This window comes from Apteryx mantelli, unplaced genomic scaffold, assembly GCF_036417845.1.
Source record: "Apteryx mantelli isolate bAptMan1 unplaced genomic scaffold, bAptMan1.hap1 HAP1_SCAFFOLD_20, whole genome shotgun sequence".
NCBI lineage: Eukaryota > Metazoa > Chordata > Aves > Apterygiformes > Apterygidae > Apteryx > Apteryx mantelli.
Window position 1 is genome coordinate 15,583,929 of NW_027118553.1, and position 23,525 is coordinate 15,607,453.

A 23,525-nucleotide genomic window follows, 5' to 3' on the forward strand; every position below is an offset into this window, starting at 1 on the left:
TACAGCAATACCACTTTATTGTCTGTAAAGGAAGCACGAAGAATCGGACATTTCCATTCTCTTGTAAACCATACATTTAATTGCTGATGGAAATCTAGCCACTCTTCCTCCCTTCTGCTTACCACCAATATTCTCAGTGCTGTGTTATTCTGAAGGGATAGCGGCTATGCAGCACATTATTACCCATTTTGACTTTACTGCTTTGCAGAACCAGCAGTGTTTTGTACACGGCAGTGTACAACTGCTATGAACTCTGGGTGCAGGCCAGAGCTTTCCTGAGTGCTTTCCTCAGGGCCTCCCTGACCTCCCTGTTCCGCAGGCTGTAGATGAGGGGATTGACCAGGGGCGTGAGGATGGTGTAGAAAAAGGAGAACACTTTGTTGAGTTGCCTCAGAGGGGCTGTTCTGGGTAGTGTATAAACAATGATGAGGGTGCCATAGAAAACAGAGACAATGGTGAGGTGAGAGGAGCAGGTGGAGAAGGCCTTTTGCCTGCCCACGCTGGACGGGATCCTCAGGATGGCAGCTATGATGCACACATAGGAGGCCAGTGTGAACAAGAAGGGGAAGACTACATCCAGGATAGATAGTATGAAAACTAGCAGTCTGACCACATTGGTGTCACTGCAGGCAAGCTCTATCAGTGGGGTAAAATCACAGAAGAAGTGGTCAATTGCACTGGGGCCACAGAACCTTAAATGAGATAAGAAAGGAGTGACTACCGTAGAGGTAAATAATCCCACTAGCCAAGACACTGCTGCCAGCTGTAGAGAGACCTTCCAGGTCATGAGGCTGGCATAGAGCAGGGGCTGGCATATGGCCAAGTACCGATCATAGGACATCATGGCCAGCAGGTAACACTCACTGACTAAAAAATAGCCAAAGAAGTAGAACTGAGCCATACAGCCGTGAACAGAGATGGTCCTGTCCCCAGTCAGGAAGCTGGCCAGCAGCCGGGAGAGGATGGTGGAGCTGTAGCAGGTCTCCAAGGAGGACAGATTGCCCAGGAAGAAGTACATGGGGGTGTGCAGATGCCTGTCTGCCACCACCAGCAGAACTATGAGGATGTTTGCAGCCATCGTTACCAAGTAGATGATGAGCGAGAGGAGGAAGAGCAGTGTCTGGAGTGAGGGGACATTCCCCATTCCCAGCAGTATAAACTTCACTGGTGATGTATGATTGTCCCGTTCCCCTTTCTCCATGTAGCGCCACAGGTCCCTCATTCCTCTTTTGCCAGCAAGGCAGCCTACAAGAAAGAACATTTGCTTCGTTCTTTCCTTCTTGTAAAGAAGAATCATGAAGGACTTTGCTGTCAGGGAGAACATCGACTCTGGCACTTCTCTGACTACATTTGTGTTCCCTTTATGGCCTCCATGCCTAATGAAAGGAGGGAACTAGGGTTTTCCAGAGAGTTAAAGCAGGCATCTAAAGAGAAGCCCCTCCTAGGAGAACCACAGAGGTGAGCTGTCCCGGGGAGGTGCTCATTTCATGCTTGGAGTGGAGTTAGAGGAGAAAAAGCATTCGCTCAGACTGTGACAGTGAGTGTGTCGCAGGATGGGTGTCTCAATGGTGAGCGGTGGGTGAGGTTAGGGAGGAGCATTGTTCCCATCCTGTTTGCAGTAAATGCCTGGGACATGCCTGGGGGCACGGCCAGGGAATGTTCCTGCCTGAGAAACACAGCCCTCTGCTGGATCCTACCTCCCAGGTGAGGTGTTGGTGCCCCTCGGCAGGGCTCTGGGCTGGCTCAGGGGCAGCAAAGGCACAAACTCTAACTCTGCGCCGACCGGCAAGCTCCCCAGGACTCTGCTGAGCTAACAAGGGAGTCGGAAGAAATGTGTGGAGGGAAGAGGGAGCTGGAGGAGAAGACTCCCAGAAAGGGAAATGCCAATCACCTTTCTCACCCATAGATGCCACCATGCAAAATCTCAGCAGCTAAAAAGGAACAGACCTGACTCAGAAGGTACAGCACAAATCTGCAGTCCTCAGGATGAGGTGCTGACCTCTGCGCTGATGGTGCCGGGCAAGGATGATCCAGGTCGGGGTCTCATCCTCTGCCTCTTCCCCACCACGTCCTTCTCTTCCCTGAGCTCTCTGCAAACCACCACCCAGGGCTCAGGCATTGCTCTGCCCTTGCTGTCTTCTTCCAGCAGCACCTGTGGTGCATGTCCAACAACACCTGAATGTCCCCTGCCCTCTGGAGTGTCCTGAGGGCTAAAGCACTAACGAGTCTCTGAAGGCTCCTGCTGCAGCTGGTCTCTCCCCAGGGACTGCAGAGAGTGAGCAGTGCAGAATTGGCTCTCAGAGGAGACTGAAACTTCTGAGCTGCTGGAAACTTTGTGAACACTTCCTGGCATACAGCTTTCCCCATAACTCTGGTCACTCAAACTCTGGGACGTGCTCCTTTGAAAAGGAAACTGAGGCAGAGAAATCATCAGGCCTCCTCCAAAGTCATGATGCAAAGTCAGGAGAGATCCCACAAATGGGATTCCCCTCACCTCCCTGCATGCGACTCTCTGTTCCCTGATTCTCTAAGGTTTAGAGAATCCTGCTTGCCTGAGCTGGTCCTTCCAGCCTCCTGCGATGGTCAGGAGGGAGGAAGAGGTCGAGCACCTGGCATTTCCTCCCAGCCATGGAGACTTGTCCTGGGGATGGGGTGAGTCCCCCTCGGGTGCCAGGCTCTGTACCTTGAGGGGAGAGGGCCCCCCAACATCTCCCAGAAGCACAGCGGCCTGGCGTGTCAGGGGCTGAAGGGAGCAGAGCTACTGATATTTCCTCCTGGTTCCTGTCCACCTCTTACCTTGGAGGTTCCCAGGAGCCTCCTTTGCTCCTGTTGTTGCAGCAATAGTTGCCACTGGACATGATTCCTCTCAGCCCTGTTGGACTTGCCTGTCGTGAGATGCAGTCTCCTCACCATCTGCCCTGACTGGAGGGGCAGGAGCGGGTGGCCCCATAGACACAGAAGTTTGTGCGACAGCTGCCTGAGCATCCGGAAGGCCTTCTACTGAATTGGCTCCAGTTGGTCACTGTCTTGCCTTTATTTGGGACCCAACACTGGATGTGGCACTCTAGATGTGGTCTAGCGAGTACTGAGTGATGGCAGGTGATCACTTCCCTCAATCTCCTGGCCATGTTCCTGCGCACACACCCCAGAAAGCTGTTGGCCTTCCTCACTTCCAGGGCACACTGCTCTCTGACGTTCACTTGGCCGTGCACCAGGACCCCCAGGGCCTTTTCCACAGAGCTCCTCCTGGCCAGGCTGTTCTCAGGGCCCTGCGGCCAATAACAGGCCTTCGTGGCCCTGACCGGCCTCACCAGGAGCCTCCACACACATGTTCAGGAAACCCCATCTAAGCTCAGGCCTGGGCCTTCAGTCCCGTCTGGAGCTACGTTGCAGGTGGGCTTGCCTGCAGCTGTATTGCAGGTATGCCTGTTCCTGCCCATAGACCCTGTTGATCCGGACTCCGAATCAGAGCCTAACTTTCTAGCTCTACCTTAGACCTACTTCATCACTATGGACTTGCCTTGCAATTACAGGGCTTTGTATGACCCTGGTTACTGTCATTGGACCTGGTCCTGATTTGCCAAGATGTGATCCCGGCTTGACCTCGGAGCTGTCTTGACACCAAGAACTTTCCTGGTGATCTGGAGTCTTGGCTGAACCTGGCTACCATCTCCAGGTCTGCCCTGCTTGCCTCACTGAGCTTTGGTGCGGCTTGACCCTGGCTTGTGAGACCCTTGCCTTTTTGGCCTTGTCATCATGTTTGACTCCTGGCTCCCTGTCCCTTTGGGAGCAGCCGGCCCTTGCTGCTCCCTGAAATCTGCTCACAGACTGTATTGTCGCAAGGGCTTCTTACTTCCCAGGGGCAAGATTTGGCATTGATCTTTGCTGAATGTCATATGATTGCCTGCTGCCTATTCCTCCAGACCTTCAAGGTCCCTCTGGATGGCTGCCCCAGGCTTGGGCACATTGACTGGTAACACTCTACTTTGGTCTCCTCTGCAGACCTCCTCCAGGTGAGTATGTCACGGGGGGGGGGGGGGGTTATTATTATTATTATTATTATTATTATTATTATTATCATCTCTGGGTTTATTGCAAAGAGATTTATTGAAGATGGAGATACAGTGTAGTCACAGCGAGCGAATCTTACTGCACATTTGTTAGTGCCCGAGTCTCGGTTTCTTACCACTCCAACGGTTTCCTGACAGAGGTTCTCTTAACTCCTGGAGAATAACCTCGAGAGGCGTCCCAACTCAAGGGGAGATTCACCACCGTAGAGCCCGCTGCCGTGCAGGAGAGCTCAACGGGCTCTAGGCTGCAGCACTATTTATGGGCACGGAGTTTGACTCATGGTCATACAATATTTGGTGTGGAGATGTACCTTTTTTGCTGATCTCATGCCCATTTCTGGCCTCACCAGTTGCAATCAGTATGGCCTAGCTCCTCCTGGTCAGCCCTGGGCGCTGCCAGTTATTTGTGGTCAGCTGGGGCCTGACATAAGGGTGGGGAGGGGGTAGTTGTGCTCCACTACACTTTGGGCCCGAGATGGAGGTGGAGGTAGTTGTGCTCCACCACAGGTCCTTGTAAACAGCCTTGGCTGCTGTAAGAGCGAGGGGTGGGAGAGGAGAGAGTAAAGAAAAGCTTGTCAGGGAGGGAGGTTTATATTAATACATGGAAGAAGTAAGCGTGAAGATGAAACTTGGTACTGGAGAACCAATAAAGTACGTTGTTACTGCTGACCAAATTGAAGGACTCAGCCTCCTCTTCCTCCACCAAAAAGATCCACAAAAGATTAATGTGCACTGATTCAGTCCATGCGATTCCTTAAGTGACTCAGGACCAAGGAAGTGTGTTGTCTATCCTTTTAGGTAAAAGATCTGCATGGATTTGTGTAGCCCTCTTTGCCTTTCAGGCTTCCAGGATTGTTAAAACAATAGTGAATTATGTAGTGGGAACAAAAGTGAGAAAGGATTTGTTAAAGCAGCATAAGAGAAAACTTGAACCAACGTCTGCATTTGTTTCTCTCTAGGCCACAAAGCTTATGTTAATCTTTTGATATTTCAGTGTGGAAGTCATTCAAACCCACAGCTGAAAAGTGAGGTTACGTTGTCCCAGTTATTTTTCTCCATTGCTCTTACTGTGCTGGCCAGGAAATCTTCTGACCTGCTGAACTCAGTTACGTCTCCAGGACCTTTGGCTTGAGCCAGCAAAGGTGCTGCAGTGCTGTGGTGGCAAAAAGAAATGCTGCCCACAACTGTGTTTCATAACACGACAGCGAGATCACTAGAGAGTTTATTTGCAGTCTGGGTTAGAAGGCAGCGCACAAGGAAAGATGAAACCACTGGAATGACTGAAATAACAAAAATAAATATCGTATACATACTTGTGATAATGCTGGAACTTTGCCTGTCCAATTTGCAGTTATTTATATGCAGCTCCTGTGTTTCGATGCCCATGTTAAGTTTTTGCCTAAAAGTGCTGTTCTTCTCCTTCCTCCCCTCCTGCCTTCTTTGCTAACTGTTGACCAATTTCAGCTGAACATGGCAAATGTAGAGATCTCCATGTTTTTGAACTCTAGACATTATGAAAATCAGTGTTGGGGTGATGAAGGGATCTGGACAGATGAGTGCTGAGGGAGAAAGTTGTAATTCTCCCCCATATTGACTACCTGACCCCTTGCCCTGCCTGCATTTGGCTGGCCAACACCCATGTGATGTGCTGTGAGAACCATCACTTGTCCAGCCAGCATGGTGGGGACCAGCAGCCAGGGGGGCGAGAGGGGGTAGGGGGGAAAGAAAAGATAAAATCATTAATATCTTTGTCTTCCTTGGTGCCTTTATTTCTGAACACCTTGTTTTCTGATTATTGTTCTGGAAATGCTGATTGTCACCCAGCATGATACAGGCCAGGGCTCTAAACAGCAGGAGAGCCAGGCTACAGGCAAAGGTCTCCCCTGGAGCCTGCAGGAATAGGTGCTCTGGAGAAGTTGGCAGCTCCTACCCTGGGCCTGTCCGCTCTGTTTGCTAGCACCACCTCCCCTGAAGAAAGATGCACACCGGCGCCTTTTCACTTCTTTAATCGCATAGGATTCGTTGACTCAAGTGTGTGTGTGGAGTGGGACCAGAACTGCCTGAGTGTTGCTCATCTGATCAGACACACAGAGAAATGCATCCTGGGAAAGGATGCTTGGAACTCCTGGTAAGGAGGTGGCCTGGTTTTAATGTGCTTCCTGTTCTTTCTGCCTGAAAATCCACATTTCTTTTAGATTGAATGACATCTAATGAAGATGTTGTGCATGGCCATGGTTTCCATTCCAAATTCAACATTCAGGATGTTGCTGTCAGCTCAGGGAGCTGGAAGATGCTGCTCATAAACCTCTCTCCATGGCAAGAGCTTCTGCTGACCTCAGTAGGATTCAGACAGTGGTTTTTGTCTCCTCGTAAGACTCTGTAGCTCCCAGGACATGGCTCTGCATCAGCCTGACTGCAGCTCATGCCCTTCTTCTAGCCTCCTTTTTTTGTAATGCAGCCATTTTTTTGTTTTGTTTTGTTTTTTGTTTGTGGAAAGAAATGTGTTTCCTATCTTTCACTGTACTTAAGAGGAATGGGTATAGTACACTTGTTGATTAATATAAACATTTTCTTTAGTTGGATACATTTACCAAATATAAACAGTGTTGCAGCCTGTAATGCCCCATCAGAGGCACTAAAAGGCTTTAAATACTTCTATTTGTCCATCTGTGCCTTTTTCTTAAGGAGGAGAAAGTTAAAGCATGAATAGACTTGGTGCTGTTCCGTTCCTTTTAACTTTTAGGCAGGAAATCTGTCCTGTTGTTTGGCATCCCTCTATTACAGCATCTGGACCTTTAGTGGAAGCACTTGAGAGCTGTTAAAGTATGGACAGACATGTTATGTGGTTGGATGCTCATCTGCCACATAAGAGGATTATCTCCCTTCGGGTTATGTGATGGCTGCCTCTGTGGTCATCTACCAGCAATGTCTAGTCAGTGCCCACATCTACTGGTAGCACTTTCCTCCTGGGGACCAGAACTGCCTGAGTGTTGGTCATCTGATCAGATGCACAGTGAAGTGCATCCTGGGAAAGGATGCTTGCTGCTTTGGTCATGGGGTAGAGGCTTGTCTGCTTATGTGCTTGAGGTACCACCTGCAGGCAATGACCGTTGATCTTCCCCAGCAAGGAACCTGGTCTGAAGGAGCCTCTGGAAATGAGACAGCAGGCTGTGAGCTGGGGAGCTCTTCAGACAGGCAGAAGGTTGTCACCTCTTATAAAATGAGCTTTGAAATTGTGATTCATAACCACATTCCTTTGACAGTGCCTGCCCTCAGCTTTCCTGCCTGTGCTGTGCTGCTTGTGCTCAACACTGACATGGACACCAGCATCCAGGAAGCCCAAAGGACAGCACCAACTATCATTTATATTCCACATGTCCATGTACAGTGGGAGGCTCTTGGACTCTCATTGAAAGCTACATTTACTACACTGTTACAGAACAGTCCAGCATAGGCACCAGTTCTGTAGCTTGCAACACCAGCTGGATGCCATGCAAATGTCCCCAAAGAGCTATTCCTATCAGTAGCTTTCCTTCTTTAGGTTCCTGTTCAGTTACGTATCCCTGAAGCACCTGAATGCGGTGCTTTCCCAAGCAAATGGATACCGTCATCACGAGGGCACCCTACCTGAATCTTCTAGAATTTGCTGCGGCAGCGAACAGCACTGAAAACATTTGTGCAGAGTATTTTCTGAGTCCAGAGATTCACTCAGGCCCAGCCTTCCCCCCATTCCCACACACACAGGCTTAATAGACAGATGTATAATTTTGCCTGGGAGAATAATTCTGGCGGTTTCAAGATAGTTATTTCTATGCTGAGTCAAGTGTATGCAATGTTTGCAAAGTGCAAGGCAATCAAGGTCTGTTTACCAATAGCATGCCTTCTGACAGTCTGCCATTGCAAAAGATAGGTGTCACAGTGTTTGTAGTAGAAATGGCTTTTGCATTTGAATGCCTTAACTACAATATCAGTTCTTTCTTCATAAGGGCCAAATCTTTACAGATTAGGAATCTGAATTCCATCTTTTGTTTCAGCAACTTTGGGAAGACAACTACACCGATTTCCATCAGCAGACTTCAGTCGGAGTACAACCTCCTCTTTCTAGACTTCGGAGAGTTGGCGTTGAAGGAAGGTGTTTAAAAGATGAAGCAGGTTACTCTTCTGGTGATGATGTTTTCCTGAATACAGAAACACAAATCTTAACCGGATGTGCTTATCCCACATCCTTTTCTGCAGAGCTGCTGCCCAGCTGGGCACTGCCCAGCCTGTATCACTGCAGGGTGTTGGTCTGCCCCAGGGGCAGGACCTGGCGTTTGATTTTTGAATTTAATAAAGTTCATGGCAACCCATTCCTCCCACCTGCTGAGGTCCATCTGGATGGCAGCCCTTGAGCTTATGATAGTTCTCTTGGTGAGGTGCCATCTGCAAATATGATGAGAGTTGTGTTCTCCAGGTCACTGATGAACGTGTTAGGACAGGTCCCAGTGTAGACCCCTGCGTACTCTACCTGTCACTGGCCTCAAGGTAAAGCGCAACTCAGTCACAAAAACACTCTGAGCTTGATCATCCAACCAGCTTTTTACCCATCTGGTTGTCTGCCCAGCCTATCATAATGCCCTATTAGTATACAAGAATATTCTTGGAGACAGTGTCAAACTCCTTGCTAAAATCATGGTAAATGACACCCACTACTCCCCTCTCCTCACCAAGTACAGATCTTTTATCACAGAAGTCAATCAGGTTGGTCAGGAATCATTTCTCTGCACTAAATCCACGCTGATGGTTCCCAGGCACCTTCTTCTCCTTCAGGTGCCCAGAAATGTGATGCAAGATGATTCACTCCATGAAACACTCCTCACCAAAGTGAGGCTGAAGGGCCTGCAGCTCCCTGGGTTGTCCTTGTGGTCTTTTCTGATGATGAGCACAACATACTCCTTCTCCTTGTCATTGGGGCCTCCCCTGATCTCCACAGCCTTTCAAAGATGATAGAGACTAGCCTTGTTGTGATAGTGGCCAGCCCTCTCAATGTCCTCAGGGACAGCCCATCCAGTGCAATAGACTTGTATGGGTTGAGTTCTTGCGAGTCATCCCTTGCTCAGCCATCATCCAGCATTGGTTGCTTTTTTTTTCCCCTCTGGACTCCTGAACAAGCACAACAGCCTAGGAGAACTTGTTGGTGAAGACTGAAGCCAAGAAGGCCTTGAGCTCCTCACACCTATCTGCATCTGCTAATAATAGATTCCTTGCCTGATCCAGCAGTGAGCCAACATTTTCCTTTTTACTCTTTTACTGTAACTGAAGCTGTAGCAGCTCTTCTTCATGCTCTTGATGTTCCCTGCAATTGTCAATCCTAGGAGAGCTTTGGCTTCCCTAACACCATCCCTTCTCACTGGACAATATTTCTAGATACCATCTTGCAGCCTCTCCTTCCTTCTGCTTCCTTATTGCCCTGGAGATCAGTCCTGAGTTCCCAGTGTAGCCAAGCCGATCTCCCAAGATGTCTGCTAGTTCTACTGAGTACCACTATGGACTATTTTTGTGCTTGCTGGGTGCTGTCCTTAAAGACGTGCTGGCTTTCCTGAGCTGCTGGGCCCTTCAGAACTGCCTCCCATGGGATCCTCCCCCAGCCCCCTCAACAGGCCCAAGTCTGCCCCTCTGAAGTCCAGGGTCTGTGCTCCTCTACTATCCTTCCTCACTCCACTCAGGATCTGGAACTCTACTTTTTCTTCATCACTGGAGGCAAGGCAGACACTGACTGTACCATCCCTGATCAGTTCCTCCCTGTTTGAAATTTTCAGAGACAAAGAAGCATCACAAATCATGCATTTGTGCTAAGAAGCTGTCCCTGATGCCCTCCAGGAACCTCCTGGCCTGCTTTGCTGTTTGGCCTTCCAGTTCATGTCAGGGGGATTAAAGTCCTCCCGATAAGAACCAGGGTCTGTGATCCACAGACTTACTCACACTGCTTAAAGGAAACTGCGTCCACCTCCTCTGTACCTCCCATTTCGATGTCACCCTTGTCACCCACAAGCTCTCACCCAAAGCCTTGCCTTAATGTGTTAGGAGCTCCACACGACTGAGCTGTCCCTTCACACAAGGGGCATCCCCTTTCCTCATCTTCCCTGTTGGTCTCTCCTGAAGAGTTTGTACCCTACCATCAGGGCTCTCCTATCGTGCAAGTGATCCCACCACATCTCAGTACTCTAGCAATGTTTCAGTCAGATTGGTCAAGGTGAAACCTGTTACCAGGAGCCAAGGGCACTGTGTGTGCGATGGCCCCACTTCAGAGCAGAGCCATGCTGGTATAGATAGCAGGTGGCAATGTCATGGTGAAGGGAGGTTCCCACAAGGAGAGCAAAGCCTGCAGTGCCCAAGGCCAGGGAGAAACAGAGCTGGGCTGTGCAGGAATGGCAGGAGAGGAGTTTGCTGCCTGAGCTGACTCTGCAGCACCTTGGGGCCTGTGACAGAGGTGAACCAATGTCCAGGCAAGATAAGGTGCCACTGAAAGAAGTCCATGTCCTGGACAGCCTGCGATCCAGTGACCCTGTGGACCTCATTAGCACAGTCCCTGTTTATGTCATGTGGGGGCAAAAAGAGGGTGAGGGAGAAGAGAACTAGAAGGTTTTAAGAGTGCAGGGACGTGAGTGGAGAGGTTTTTGTGATGTGCCTCCTATTTACTCAGCATGCTTGGATGTGGGCAGTACAGACTGTGCCCGAAGGCAGAGGTAGGATTCATTTGTTTGGGCACAGGGAGGAAACGCAAGATGCCCTGGGGCACTTGCCCAGCACCACTCCAAAAGGACATGGCTTTTCTGTAGGTGCCATACTGTATCTGCTAGAGACATGCAGTTGTGCTGGACACCCCAGACATCTGACATGGCCCTGCCAGCCTTTTTTTATGTCATTACATGCAGTGTCTGCACTGGATTACATTAGGATTTTGCACTGTAGGCATCTGCTTGTGTCACAAGTTCATAGTGAGTGGTGCTCTAGCAGTATTAGGCATCTGGGGTCATTTGAGATGGCCAAGGAAGTTCCCCACCTGGCCCCCACGTCATGCTCCAGAAGGATGTGGGTCTCACAGTCACTCCAACAGAGCAAGCAGACACTGGCACATGTCTTGGACCACCTCTGTCTCTTCAACTGTCTCAAGGTGTTTGTGTGGGACTCCCACCCTCCATCTCAGGTGATTATAACGTGAGCTTAGACAGGGATCTCACATGCAGACATCTATTTTGTGTACACTTTGACTTAGGCAAGGAGAATCTCACCTCCTGCTTTTTTTTGTGGAGTTGGTGGGAGAGAGCTGAATCCCACTGCATCCCAGGGGCCTCTAAATAGTCATGTGATGCCCAGATTGACTCATCTGAATCAAAACCTGAACCATGGGTAAATGACCTCCCTTCTTGTCCTCAAGTAGCTTTCTGCCTCGTTAGGAGTGAGACATTTCCACTTCTTCCAGATAACCATCCTGTGATGAGACAAATTGTAATGCTGGAATCAGTTTCCCTTCAGTGTTGAGAAAGAGACCAATGGTGATGATTTTAGTCTACTTCAGGGAACATTTCCCAGGAGGAGGCAGCACAAGGGACAGAGCAAGTCAGGACTTCAGCTGGGCCCCTGCTCCTGGGCAGGGCCAGGCTCCTGCAATGGAAGGAGCTCACAGCAACCTGACAGCACTGCTCAGAGACAGCTGTGTGCAGGAGCAGCTCCTCTGCAAAGAGCAGCAGGGCTGCAGGCACTGCCTGCTGCTGCTGACATGAGATGAGAGAAGACAGCGAGAAGTGAAAGGCAGTGTGGAGTGGAAGGAGAGAGGCGAGGTCATTGTGGGAGGAATCTTCACAGCTCCTGACACAGTAAGTCTCTGGCTGCAGGGCAATGCTCCTGAGGTTCCTGGAGGGATCTTCTAAACCCATCCCATCCTATGACTGATAGATTCAGTCATGAATTCAGTGACCTCTGGTCTTTGAGAAACTTCAGGAAACCCCTTCAACCCCACCTCAGCCTGCAAACAGCACTGGCGGCACCTTGACTGCTTTATAAGTGTTTAAGAGTATAAGAGATACCTGTGCCCAGTGCCCTGTCCTGGGTGGTTTCTGTAGGGCAGAATGGAGCCCACAGAGGGTGGGATGGGGTCTGTGAGCAGCGGCAAGGAAAAGATGTTGGGACAGAGTAAGAGCTGGCAGCAGGGACAGTGCCGGGTGGCAGAGATGGGCAGGGAATGAGAGGAAACTGCTAACAGAATTGTCCTGGGAGAATGGATCTGAGAAAGTCTTACTCAGTCCCTCCAATGCAGACAGCTTCTTCCGAGCAAGCCCCCCATGTCTCTTCTCTGACCCAGCAGAGCGTCTGCCCTGACAGCCATGGAGTCCAGGGTCTGAGAGCGACTGCCCTGAGTTGTCACCATCTGTGAGGCAGCATGCCCAGGTGGGTAAGGTGAGGGCTTTCCTGAGTGCCCATCTGCCCCTCTCTCCTTGCCTCCCTTGGCAGCAGGATCATGGGGTTGCTCCTTCTTTCCCCTCCTCTCCATGATGCTCCCATTCCTCTCTCAGGCCATCTGGGGTTGGGGGATTTCAGCTGCAGTTCAGACACCTGCCCTGCAAGTTGTGCAAGAGAGGGGTCTGCTTGGAAGTGAGGTGTCGGCAGTCCCTCTCTAACCTGTGTGGCTGCAGGAAATGCAGTCCGTGGGGTTGGGAATTGAGCTGACTCTCCCTTAAGGAGAACCCATCTTCAGTCTTTAACGTCCTTTGACCATTTCCCTGTCACGTCCTGCCAGACTTTGAGCTGCCCTCCAAAAGGGCAGTACTGCCTCATAGCATCTCTGATGTCCAGGAGACCTTGTGAGGAATCTGCAGAGATGCTGAGAGTATGGAAATGGTGTTGGGAAACTGTATATGGGCATCTGAAAAGAGCCCTGTGTGTCCTTGGCTAGAAGGGGAGTGTGGAGACCTCCCTCTGGTGCCCTGAGAAAGGGAGAGATGGTTGGAGAGCTGTGGTTTTGAAACTGGACTTGTCTGCTCTCAGCAGGGGCTGGTTTCTTTCTAAGGCAACATATGAGTGTGATCGTCCTTCAGCTCAAAGAGTTGCAAGCACAGGACAGCTGGGAACAAGACTAATAGACAAAGTAGCTGTCCTCACTCTGCAGCAAGGGACAGGGAATCCATTTTTCCTGCCAAGGATTTCTGCCTTTGAGGATCACTCCGCAGGGATGACAAGGACATCTAAAGAAAATAAACAATATTAAAAAATCCCGAAAACTCTGTTTCTCAACCTTCATTCTTTACAGTTCAGAGTGAAGATGCTGAAAAGCCTTTCTACATGATGGGTGGATTTCACCTGACAGAAATTGTGAATGTCAGAGCTAGTCACCCCTGTTGCCCCATTCCCACTACTGTGCAGCAGAACAGGCTCCTCTGGAGCCCATGGGCAGAGCTCCCTGCCCCTCAGCACACTTAGTGAGCACAAACTGGTGCTCAAGCAAGGGAGCTGCACAAAGATCCTCTCCTTAAAGAGAGATGCAAAGTGGGGGGTTGTATGAGAATTGCAATGTTACAGGAGGTTTTTTTGCCTGAAAAGTCTCTGCTAACTTCTCAATGTATTTTCTTCTTCGGCAGTCCCCCACGCCTGGAGATAGCAAAATGTCCAACGGCAGCTCCCTCAACGAGTTCCTCCTCCTGGCATTTGCAGACACACGGGAGCTGCAGCTCTTGCACTTCTCGCTCTTCCTGGGCATCTACCTGGCTGCCCTCCTGGGCAACGGCCTCATCATCACAACCGTAGCCTGCGACCACCGCCTCCACACCCCCATGTACTTCTTCCTCCTCAACCTCTCCCTCCTCGACCTTGGCACTGTCTCCACCACTGTCCCCAAATCCACGGCCAATTCTCTGTGGAACACCAGGGCCATTTCCTACTGGGGATGTGCTGCCCAGGTCTTCCTGGCTTTCTTCTTGTTTGGAGGAGAGTATTATCTTCTCACTGTTATGGCGTATGACCGCTACAATGCCATCTGCAGACCCCTGCACTATGGGACCATCATGGGCAGCAGAGCTTGTGCCAAAATGGCAGCAGCTGCCTGGGCCAGTGGTATTCTCACTGCTGTGCTGCACACTGCTAACACATTTTCAATGCCACTCTGCGAAGGCAATGTTGTCGAGCAGTTCTGTGAAATCCCCCAGATCCTCAAGCTCTCCTGCTCAGACTCCTACCTCAGGGAAGTTGGCCTTCTTGTGGTTAGTGCGAGTTTAATGTTTGGGTGTTTCGTTTTCATTGTGCTGTCCTACGTGCAGATCTTCACTGCTGTGCTGAGGATCCCCTCTGAGCAGGGACGACACAAAGCCTTTTCCATGTGCCTCCCTCACCTGGCCGTGGTCTCCCTATTTGTCAGCACTGCAATGTTTGCCTACCTGAAGCCCCCCTCTCTCTCCTCCACAGCTCTGGATCTGGTGCTGGCTGTTCTGTACGCAATGGTGCCTCCAGCAGTGAACCCGCTCATCTACAGCATGAGGAACAAGGAGCTCAAAGATGCCCTGAGGAAAGTGATTTCATGGACATTTTTCAGCAGAGGTAACATTGCCTTTGCTCTCCACAAATGACTCCCTCTGTGTCCTATACCAGGACTGAGCGTTGTTTGTTCACTGTATTTTTATTATTACTATTGTTATAATTATTATTATTATTATTTGCTATCATGTTGCTACACAAATGTTTGGATTCATTCCACTTTTCCTGATCCTGCTCTGTCTCACCTGGTACCCACATAAAATTGTGTCTAACGCTGCATCAGAGCTGACTCCCACACAGCATCTCTGTAATAAAATCTGTTCTACCCAGTGCAGTGCCTGAAGGCTGGGCTTTTCTTCCAAAGCTGGTGTCAAGAAGAGGCCTAAGGAATTGCATGTCAAAAGGGCCTGCTGGGCAGAGTTGTACATGGGTTTAGAAGCAAAAAGCTCATAATCATGTAATGATCTCTTAGAGACCAAGGGCTGGATTTAGGACTCGCCCATTGGTGTCCAGTAATAGTGGAGATGATGAATTGTCAATGATGATGTACACACCCAGGGCCATTCCACACTTTAAAAACCTGTCAGATGCCTGTCCTCCTGGAGGGGAATCTGGAGGTGCCAGGAGAGCTCAGGGGATCTCCTGGGACCGTGTGTGCCTGGGGTGGGCAGTGAGTGGAGCCTCACAAAGGGAGAGGTCCTCCAAGGTGGAGTCACCTAAGGGTAAAGTGCTAAACCCAGGTATCCGTGGTCAAAGGAGGACTCTGCCATCCCAGCAGAGGCAGTGGGGACCCATCTGGCATAGGGAAGGGAGACTGGAGAGTGATTCATGTCGTCAGTGTGATACCAGGGGCAAGATGTAGAGGAGCACCTGGACACAACGAGCACCCTTGGAAATGCTCCCTAGTCCCTCCAAGCACCTGCCACATCCACAGTCCCTGGAGGGAATAGAGACCATGATCCCCATTTGGTTGGGTCTGCTTCCCACCCTGTCCAGCATGGCCAGTGCAGAGTGACCCCGTGGCCCTGTGGCCCCACAGCCCGCTCACTCTGAAGAGCAGCACCATCAGCTCGGGGCCCTGCGGCAGAAGAGGGGAGGGGGTGTGGGAATGGCCAATGAGATCAGAGGAGGGATTGGGAGAGATGAGAAGGAAGTGGAACTGGGCTTGAAATTGCCAACGTTTAATCCAAGACAATGTTCAGAGCATGGGCACACTGAAGTGAGCTCCCAGTGCAGAGCCAGAAGTCCTTGCTCTGCTGGCCCTCCACATGGCCTGGGAAGTGCCTGAAGAAGGATTAATGCTCCCCGCCCTCCCAGCTCCTTGTGCCATCATCCCTCCTGACGGGTGGCACCAAAAAGAAGGCTGGGAGCCCTTGTGGGAGCTTGTGTTGAAGGAAGCATGACCCAGGAGCCATATCAGTTTGCTGCTGTCCCTCAGGCCCTGTCCCCAGCACATCTCCTTCAGACGAAATGTGTGTCTTCAGACAGCCTGTCTGCTGGTCCATACCCCAAATGTCACCACCAGAGAAGGCTCCATGTCCAGCTGGAGGACTGGGCATCCAGCTATGAGCCGTGGCAGGACAAGCCCTCTCCTGGGTCTTCTGCAGGGCTGACAGGGAGCATGCAGAGGAGGACCTGGGGCTGTCTACTGAGCCTATAGACCATCCTCCTCCCATTGGGGCCCTTCATACAGGGTCTGTCAGAACAAAGATGCAGCCCAGCTTGTTGCTGCATGAGCAGAGAGGAGAAACTGCCCCAGGAAACTCCTCCCACACCCAGCCCCTCACACCAACCATTTCCAGCACTGGCCATTCTCCATGGTCTTGGTGAGGGGTGATCTTGGAATGTGACCAGCTCCGTCTGCCTGCTGGGCTCAGCACCTGTATGGGGGGAAGGGCCAGCCCTGCCTGGGATCTCCCTGGGCCCAGGCAACAGCACACCCCAGAGCATGGCCTTCTGCTAACTCCGGGGGGACAGGATGATGGCTGGGCAGGGCTGGACACTGGTGGGAGGCTGCTGGGCAGGAGAGCCAAGGGGGCCAGGGCACCAAGGGCTGTCATGAAGACCATCCTGGGGGGATGTTTAGCCACCCTAGAATGCACCCTGTCCTTTGTGGTGCCTGCACAGTGGGACAGTGGGGCAAGGCAACAGGGCTAGGCCAGGGGAGGGATGAGGTGCAGATGGGAGCCACACACTCCAGAAGCTCCCAGCGGTCATGGAGGGGACTTGCTGCTGTTAGCAGTGTAACGGGTTTCTCAAGGGCTACAGCCACTAGCACCGCCTGTCAGGACTCCCAGACACAGCACAGATGGTCGGTGCTCAGTACCATAGTTTACAGTGCTCCCCATCTCTTGTGTCAAAATCCTCTCTCAGGAGCACAGCTGGGTGCATCACTCCCTTCCCATTGTGGAAAGGAGCTGCTGGAGCTTCTCTTCTCACCCCTGCTGACCCCAGCTCTGCCCTGGTGTTGGGCCACAGACTCTGCCCTGGGTCATGTTATGTCCCCATATGCTCTCCTCTGAGACCAGGTAGGGACCTGCAGCACATAGCTCTCTTTAGAGCTGGCCACCATGGCCCACCTGCATGGTCCCAGGAGATTCCAGCAAGGCTGTGCTTGGAGGTGAGACTGTGATTGTCCTCGGTCAAAGTAGTTGGGATGGTCTGGCTGGAGGCCAAGGGGAGAAAAGGGCAAGAGACAACAATGAGGAGATGCAGTAAGGGAAATTTCAAATGCATTTAAGGCAGAAATAAAGAAACAACCATGATAGGTGAGCAGCACTGGGGCAGGGGACAGAAGATCTTTAAAAACACTCCTGGAGAAAGCACTTACGAAACTGATCTGACTGTAAAGTTAGCCCTGCCCAGAGCTGATCATGGTCCTGGAGATCTCCAGCGGTCCCTCCCGACCTAGATCCTCTAGGAGGAAGGGGCTGGAAAGTGGAGTCCTGGGCAGGGGACACTGCTGTGGGGTTGAGGCCTTGCTGCCATTTGTACTGCCCAGACAACCCCGTGCTCAGAGTCACACAGTGAGTAAGTTCATCCTCCAAAGGAGTCTCTGCTCCATGGACAACAGGAGTCAAACCAGTGTAGGGAGACTGCAGAAAAGTTCTCAGGAACATGCCAGGCATTCAACCCCTTTGACTGCTGAGGCGTCCCCACACTGGTGCTTTGCCTCCTGGGTCTGAAGGGCTGAGAAATCTTTAGAGCCAGAGCAGATGGGTGTCCCACCTCCTGGACTCATGGGTTACAGGGCATCAGCAGGGCTATATTGGCTGCAGGGAGGGAATCAGTGCCCGGGGCATGAGCAGTTCCCCCTCTGCCCTCGCCTCTTTCTTCACAGCCCGGAACAGAGATTGTGTTTCCCATGTTGGCCCTCCCTGCCGGGCTGCATTCCCAGGTGGAGGGGACGCAGGCTTCACCCTGGGGAAATGCAGGAGAGCCCAGTCTCATCTAGAGGAGCAGGGTCCCACCACACCTGCTGGGTGGCCAGGGCTGCAGGCTGCAGACACCACTCTGTTCCCCACACACCTCCTGCCTGGGGCAGAGGGAGCCCAGCACCAAGGCAGGCATGCCTGGGGGTCAGGTGCCATTGCGGTGGTGGCCTTTGGACTAGCCTCTGTCTGTAAGGGACTCAGGAGCTTCTCTGCCTCCATGTTAGTGCCAAAGTTAGTGTCTCAGCTTGTTCTCTCTGAAGAGCTGAGGATTTACTTCTCTGGAGAAAGGGAAAAAGGAAAGCCATGGGACTTATACCACCCTGTCAACCCTCTACTGCCTTATCCTGCTCTATCACCACAGAATTCCTTTGGCAGGGACATTTTTTGGTTTCTGACCCTACTGTGAGCAACAGGTTGCACTACAGGCCTCCTGTGGTCCCTTCAGCCTGAATTATCCAAAAAGTCTATGACCTCAGGCCCCATTTCAAGCACAAAGCAAATGTCTCTGGGACAGAAGTCATTTGTGCTTTACGTGACCATCTAAAAGAAGGCAGGTGAACACCTCCTCCTCCTTCCTTCTTGACTGTAAGGGCAGCCTGGGAGGCACTGTCTCAGGCATATCTACGTTACCCCTGAAGTTCTTTGCATCCACCTTTAACCACATACAAGTCCATTGCCTGGATCCCTCAGTTGTGGGGGGAGAAATGCAGGCTTTTCTGCAGGGTGAGTTCTCTACCTCTGTGGTTTGCACTTCTCTGTAGATGGTGCCATGCTGCCCTTTCTTTCTTGCCTGAAGCTCAGCCTGGATGGGGATGTGAATGTGGAGGTTGGCTGTCACTGCAGTGACCATGAGATGGTGGAGAGGTAGGAGGAATAACAGAGTCACCACCCTGGGCTGCAGCAGAGAGGATTTCATCTTATTCAGGATCTGCTTGTCAAGATACCACAGGTGACTGCCCTGGAGGGCAGAGGAGCCATGCAGCCCTCTTGGATCGTCAGGGACAACGTCCTTGAAGCACAGGAACACTCTAGTCTTCAGGAAAGCCCATCAGGGCCTGGCCTGTGGCTGGCACAGATGAGCAGAGACTTTGTGATTGAGGACTTGAAAAGGCAGAAGGAAGTGCACAGAGGGTTGAAACAGGAATGGGCTACCTAGGAAGAAGACACAGCCGTTGTGTGTGGTGGAAGGGATGGAGTTAGGCAAGCCAAAGCTGAGCTGGAGCTGGAGCTGGAGCTGGAATTAGAGCTAGGAAGGGATGGGGAGGGCAACCAGAAGGGCTTCTGTAAGGACACTGGCAGAACAAGGCAGGCAGGAAAATGTGGTCTGCCTGCTCAGTGGAGCGGGGGACGTAGTGACAAAGACAGGGGAAAGGCTGAGGAGCTCATTGCCTCTTTTACCTTGTCTTTTACTGGTCTTGTCTACTGCCAGGCCTCCGAGTCCTCTGGCAGCATCTGTGTTAACAAACCCTCACCCATGGCAGAAGACGATGCATCTGGAGAAGACTTTTGCCTAATGGGCACACACAAGTCCACGGGACCAAACGGGAAGCACCCCAGGGTGCAGGGAGAGGTGGCCGGAGTCATTGAAATGCTGCTGTTGATCGTCTTTTAAAGGTCAGGGTAATCAGGGAGGTTCCTGATGACTGGGAAAAGGCAGATATCACACCCATTTTCCAGAAGGGCAAGAGGGAGGATCTGGGCAACGACAGGCTGGTCCTCTTCATCTCAGTCCCTGGGAAGGTGATGGAGCAAATCCTCCTGGAAACCATCTCCAAGCCTATGAAGGACAAGGCCTGGAAGAGGCAGCATGCGTTGACCAAGGGGAAATGGAAAGCATGCCTGACCAACCTGATTGCCTTCTGCCATCAGATGAATGGCTTTGTGCACAAGGGGAAAGCAGGGCATTTTGTGAATCTTCCCTTTAGCAAGGCCTTTCACACAGTCCCCCAGAGTCTCCTTAGAGGCAAAATGTGGAGATCTGCCCTGGATCAATAGACCATAAGGTAGGTGGAAGATTGGCTGGAGCATCAGGCTGAAACACTGTGATCAGTGGTACAAGTTCCAAGTGGCAGCTGGTTACTAGCAGCATCCCTCAGTGATCAACATGTGGGGCAGGACTGTTTAACATCTTGATGAATGGCCTGCACAGTGGATGGAGCGCACTCTCAGCACCTTTGTGGCCAGTGCATGACTGGGGGGAGCCCCTGGGTAACCTCATCTAGTTCCCTCTACATTGACCAGGGTGGTTGGGACTAGATGACGTCCAGAGGTCCTGTCCACCCTAAGTGCTGTGATGCAGTGCAGCATTCCCAGGAGAGCTCTGTAAAGAGAGAAGAGGCAGAGGAAGAAGAAAGGAGAGAGAGGCAGAAGAAGAGATCTGAAACATGCCCATTTACATAAGTAGTTCCTCAGAACAAAATTTCTCCATTTAGAGGATTGCCAGCAAATGTATTTTGATGAATAATGTATCTATATATATTTGTATGCTCACATAGACAGACTAACTCCTCTAGTGCATGAACATGGTGCTGCCAATTCATAAGAAAAAAAAAATTTGGCAATGGTAAAAACTGTGTGAAGTTTTGGAAATGAGGATTTTTTGTCACTTATTGCACTGAAGATGTTTTAGAGACTCCTTTAAAACATTGCTTAAACACAGGTATGTTGAGATTTGTGCAAATTAGGCCACCCAAATGTAGAGCATTTCCTTAAAGCTCGTCACCCTGCTTTTCCCACCAGTCAAGAGAGCCCGACACCTCAGAGTGCGAAATGCTCTGTGCAAAGAGTGAGGGGTGGCATGGAGAGCCATGGGCAGGGGTGGTCTTCTGAGCACCGGGCTCTGTGTGAGACACAACAATATCCTGTTTAGTGGTGTAGACCTGATTATAACAGAAAAGTTTAGAAAAGGACATTAAAAATGACACAAGAAAGAAATTAAGACAAAGATTTAAGGAAAAAAATGCTTTGTTATACTTTCCAGCTTTTCATTTTTTTGTGCTCTTATTGTCTTTCTTGATTTGTTCTGTTTTAGTACACTAGTGTTCTGGGGAGATTCTGCATTATCTTTTTGTCTGAAAAGGAAAGTGATTTTCAGAACTGGGGTGGGATGCAGTCACAGGGTCATGGGTGGCTGGTGCCATTGCAGGTGCCCTGGTCCCCTCTACCCAGCCTCCCTCTGCAGCTCCGAGGGGCTCTGGTCTCCTGCAGGTCCCCTGGGAGAGCTGCCAGGCCCAGGCAGGTGCCTCAGAGACACTGGGGCCTCTCCAAGTGCCACTGGGTGCTTGTGGTTGGACACGTGAGCTCTGCCTGGAAAAGTGAAGAACTGTCTCAACATTTCAAAAATATGAGCCCACTTTCATCAGCACAGATGATTGGCTCATTTTACTGTCAATATTTTCCTATGATGAAATAGTGGGAATCTCCAGGAAGGGTATTAATTGCGGGAGAAGAAATATCGATCTGCCCTTGACCTCGTGTTTCCACTGCTCTGTGTATTAGGCTATAGATGCAATCTCAATACTCTCTCACATATTTCCACATGTCCCGATTAATCATTTCTAAAGTCATATTTGCATCAGACCATCTGGACATATGCATTTTCCTTTGTTTCCCAGTTTTCCTCCTCCCCTTACTCTTTATCATTCAGGTACATCTCAGCTCTCCAGTTGCTGCTCTGAGCTGCTGGCAGTCTGAAGCTTGCCTCATCTTTCAGCAGTCTCCTTGTCTCTTTAGCCAGCTACTTTGTTCTGTTTCTTGTCTATCCTTTCCTATCTATCTGTCAAGAACATTGCAAGGAAGGTTATGTCTTGTGGGCAGTGGAGCTCACTGGAGGCAGCTTGGACTAAACATACAGTTGAGAAGTGCCTTGTATCTTTTATTCAACTGTTCCAAATTTTATTGTTGATTGTTTGCAATTAAGACAAAATCTTCTGTGTCTGTTTGCAGCTAGTTCTCAAAGGAAAGCAGGTGGGAACTGGTGCACATGAGCTGTAACATTCAGCTACAGCCTTGAGTGGCAAAAGGTTCGCTTTTCACTAGACTGATGTGAAGTCCCCAGTGGCTGATGAGGGAAATGGCAGAGCTGGGGAGCTGAGGAGGAAGGTTCTCCATACACTGCTCCTCTGAAAAATACTGCTTTTCCAATGTGTCCAGACTTCATTAGGAGACACTGTGGGTCACTATGAATTGGGGAATGTGGGTATCGCTTTTTCTGAAAACTGAAGAATAAAGAAAGCTTAAGAAGCAGACATCTTTCCTTTTTTCGGTGCTCATTGAAATCTGCCTAATGTCAATACACTCCTGCAAACTTTCCAATTAGTCACACAAGAATTGATGAACTGAAGAAAATTATGGAAAGAGGCATGGCTCCTTAGGGGATTTTGTATTTTAATAACCCCTCGGTTGTATTTGGTGCTGAGTCCATGAACCTCCCCACCTCTCCTGATGTTTTCCTGTCCTTACTTGCTTTTCCTTGAAACACAAAGACAGGGACTGAACACAGACTCCCTCTGGGTGACCTCTAGCACCACAGCACTACCCTCTGAGTGACATTTGCTTTTCCTAATGTCACAGCTAAACCCCGCAAGCTGCTCTTGGTGGCTTTTCCTCCTTCTCATGCTCTTTCCCACTACCAAGAGAAGCTCCATCGTCTCCGAAACCCCCCTTCAAGCAGTCACAGGCTCCTACTCTACTGCCCTTTGCCTCCACATCAGGAGGCTAAAGAAGTCCATGGCCCTCAAGCTCTCCTCATGGATGGGATTATTCCTGCCTAGGCACAGGACTTGACACTTCTCTTGTAAATATTCATGAGGTATCTGTTGTGTGAATCACCCGAGTTTCTCAAGATCCTTCAGGACTGAAGCTCCTCTGTGTCAAAACAAAACAAGACAAAAACAAACAAACAAACAAAAACAGCGCCAATGGGTTAAGGGTAGGCAGTGGTGGGCTGTATAAGAAGGGATCAGGATGGTAAAAGAGACAGACTTACAAGGGGGGAAAGGAAAAATAGGTAATTAAAAGTAAAGCAAAGGATTGATCAGGGCTGTTTGGGGGATTCCTGCCAAGAAGCCCTGCATGTGAATAATTCTGTCTGGAGGAGGACAAGAAGGCTGCTCTGCTTCCACTGTCACAGGGCACCTGCATGCTTTCCCTGACATCCACAAGAGAAGATTGAGAGTGGGAAGAATCACGGACTCCTTCAGGGTGGAAGGGACCTCAGGAGGTCTCTAGTCCAATCTGCTTGCTCACAGCAGAGTCAGCTCTGGCATCAGAGCAGGTTACTCTGGGCTTCTTCCAGTGTGGTCTTCGATACCTCGAAGGGAGGAGACTGCACAGTCTCTCTGGGCAACCACTTCCAATGCTTGACCATCCTCATAGTGGAAAAGCTTTTGTTTATCTCCTGCACGAGCATCTCTTCTTCCAAATTATGCCCATTGTCTCTTGTCCTCCCACCATGCACCCTGGCTCCATCTTCTTGATGACCTCCTCATAGCCATTGGAAGGCTGCTATGAGATCCCT

General features: G+C 50.5%; 1 protein-coding gene across 1 annotated transcript; it reads right to left on the minus strand.

The window, feature by feature from the left end:
* Nucleotides 1-244: 244 nt before the first annotated feature.
* LOC136996054 (olfactory receptor 6B1-like) lies at nt 245-1,324 on the minus strand. The gene has a single exon (XM_067317048.1). The coding sequence runs from the start codon at nt 1,322-1,324 to the stop codon at nt 245-247; it is 1,080 nt and encodes a 359-aa protein (XP_067173149.1).
* Nucleotides 1,325-23,525: the final 22,201 nt, after the last annotated feature.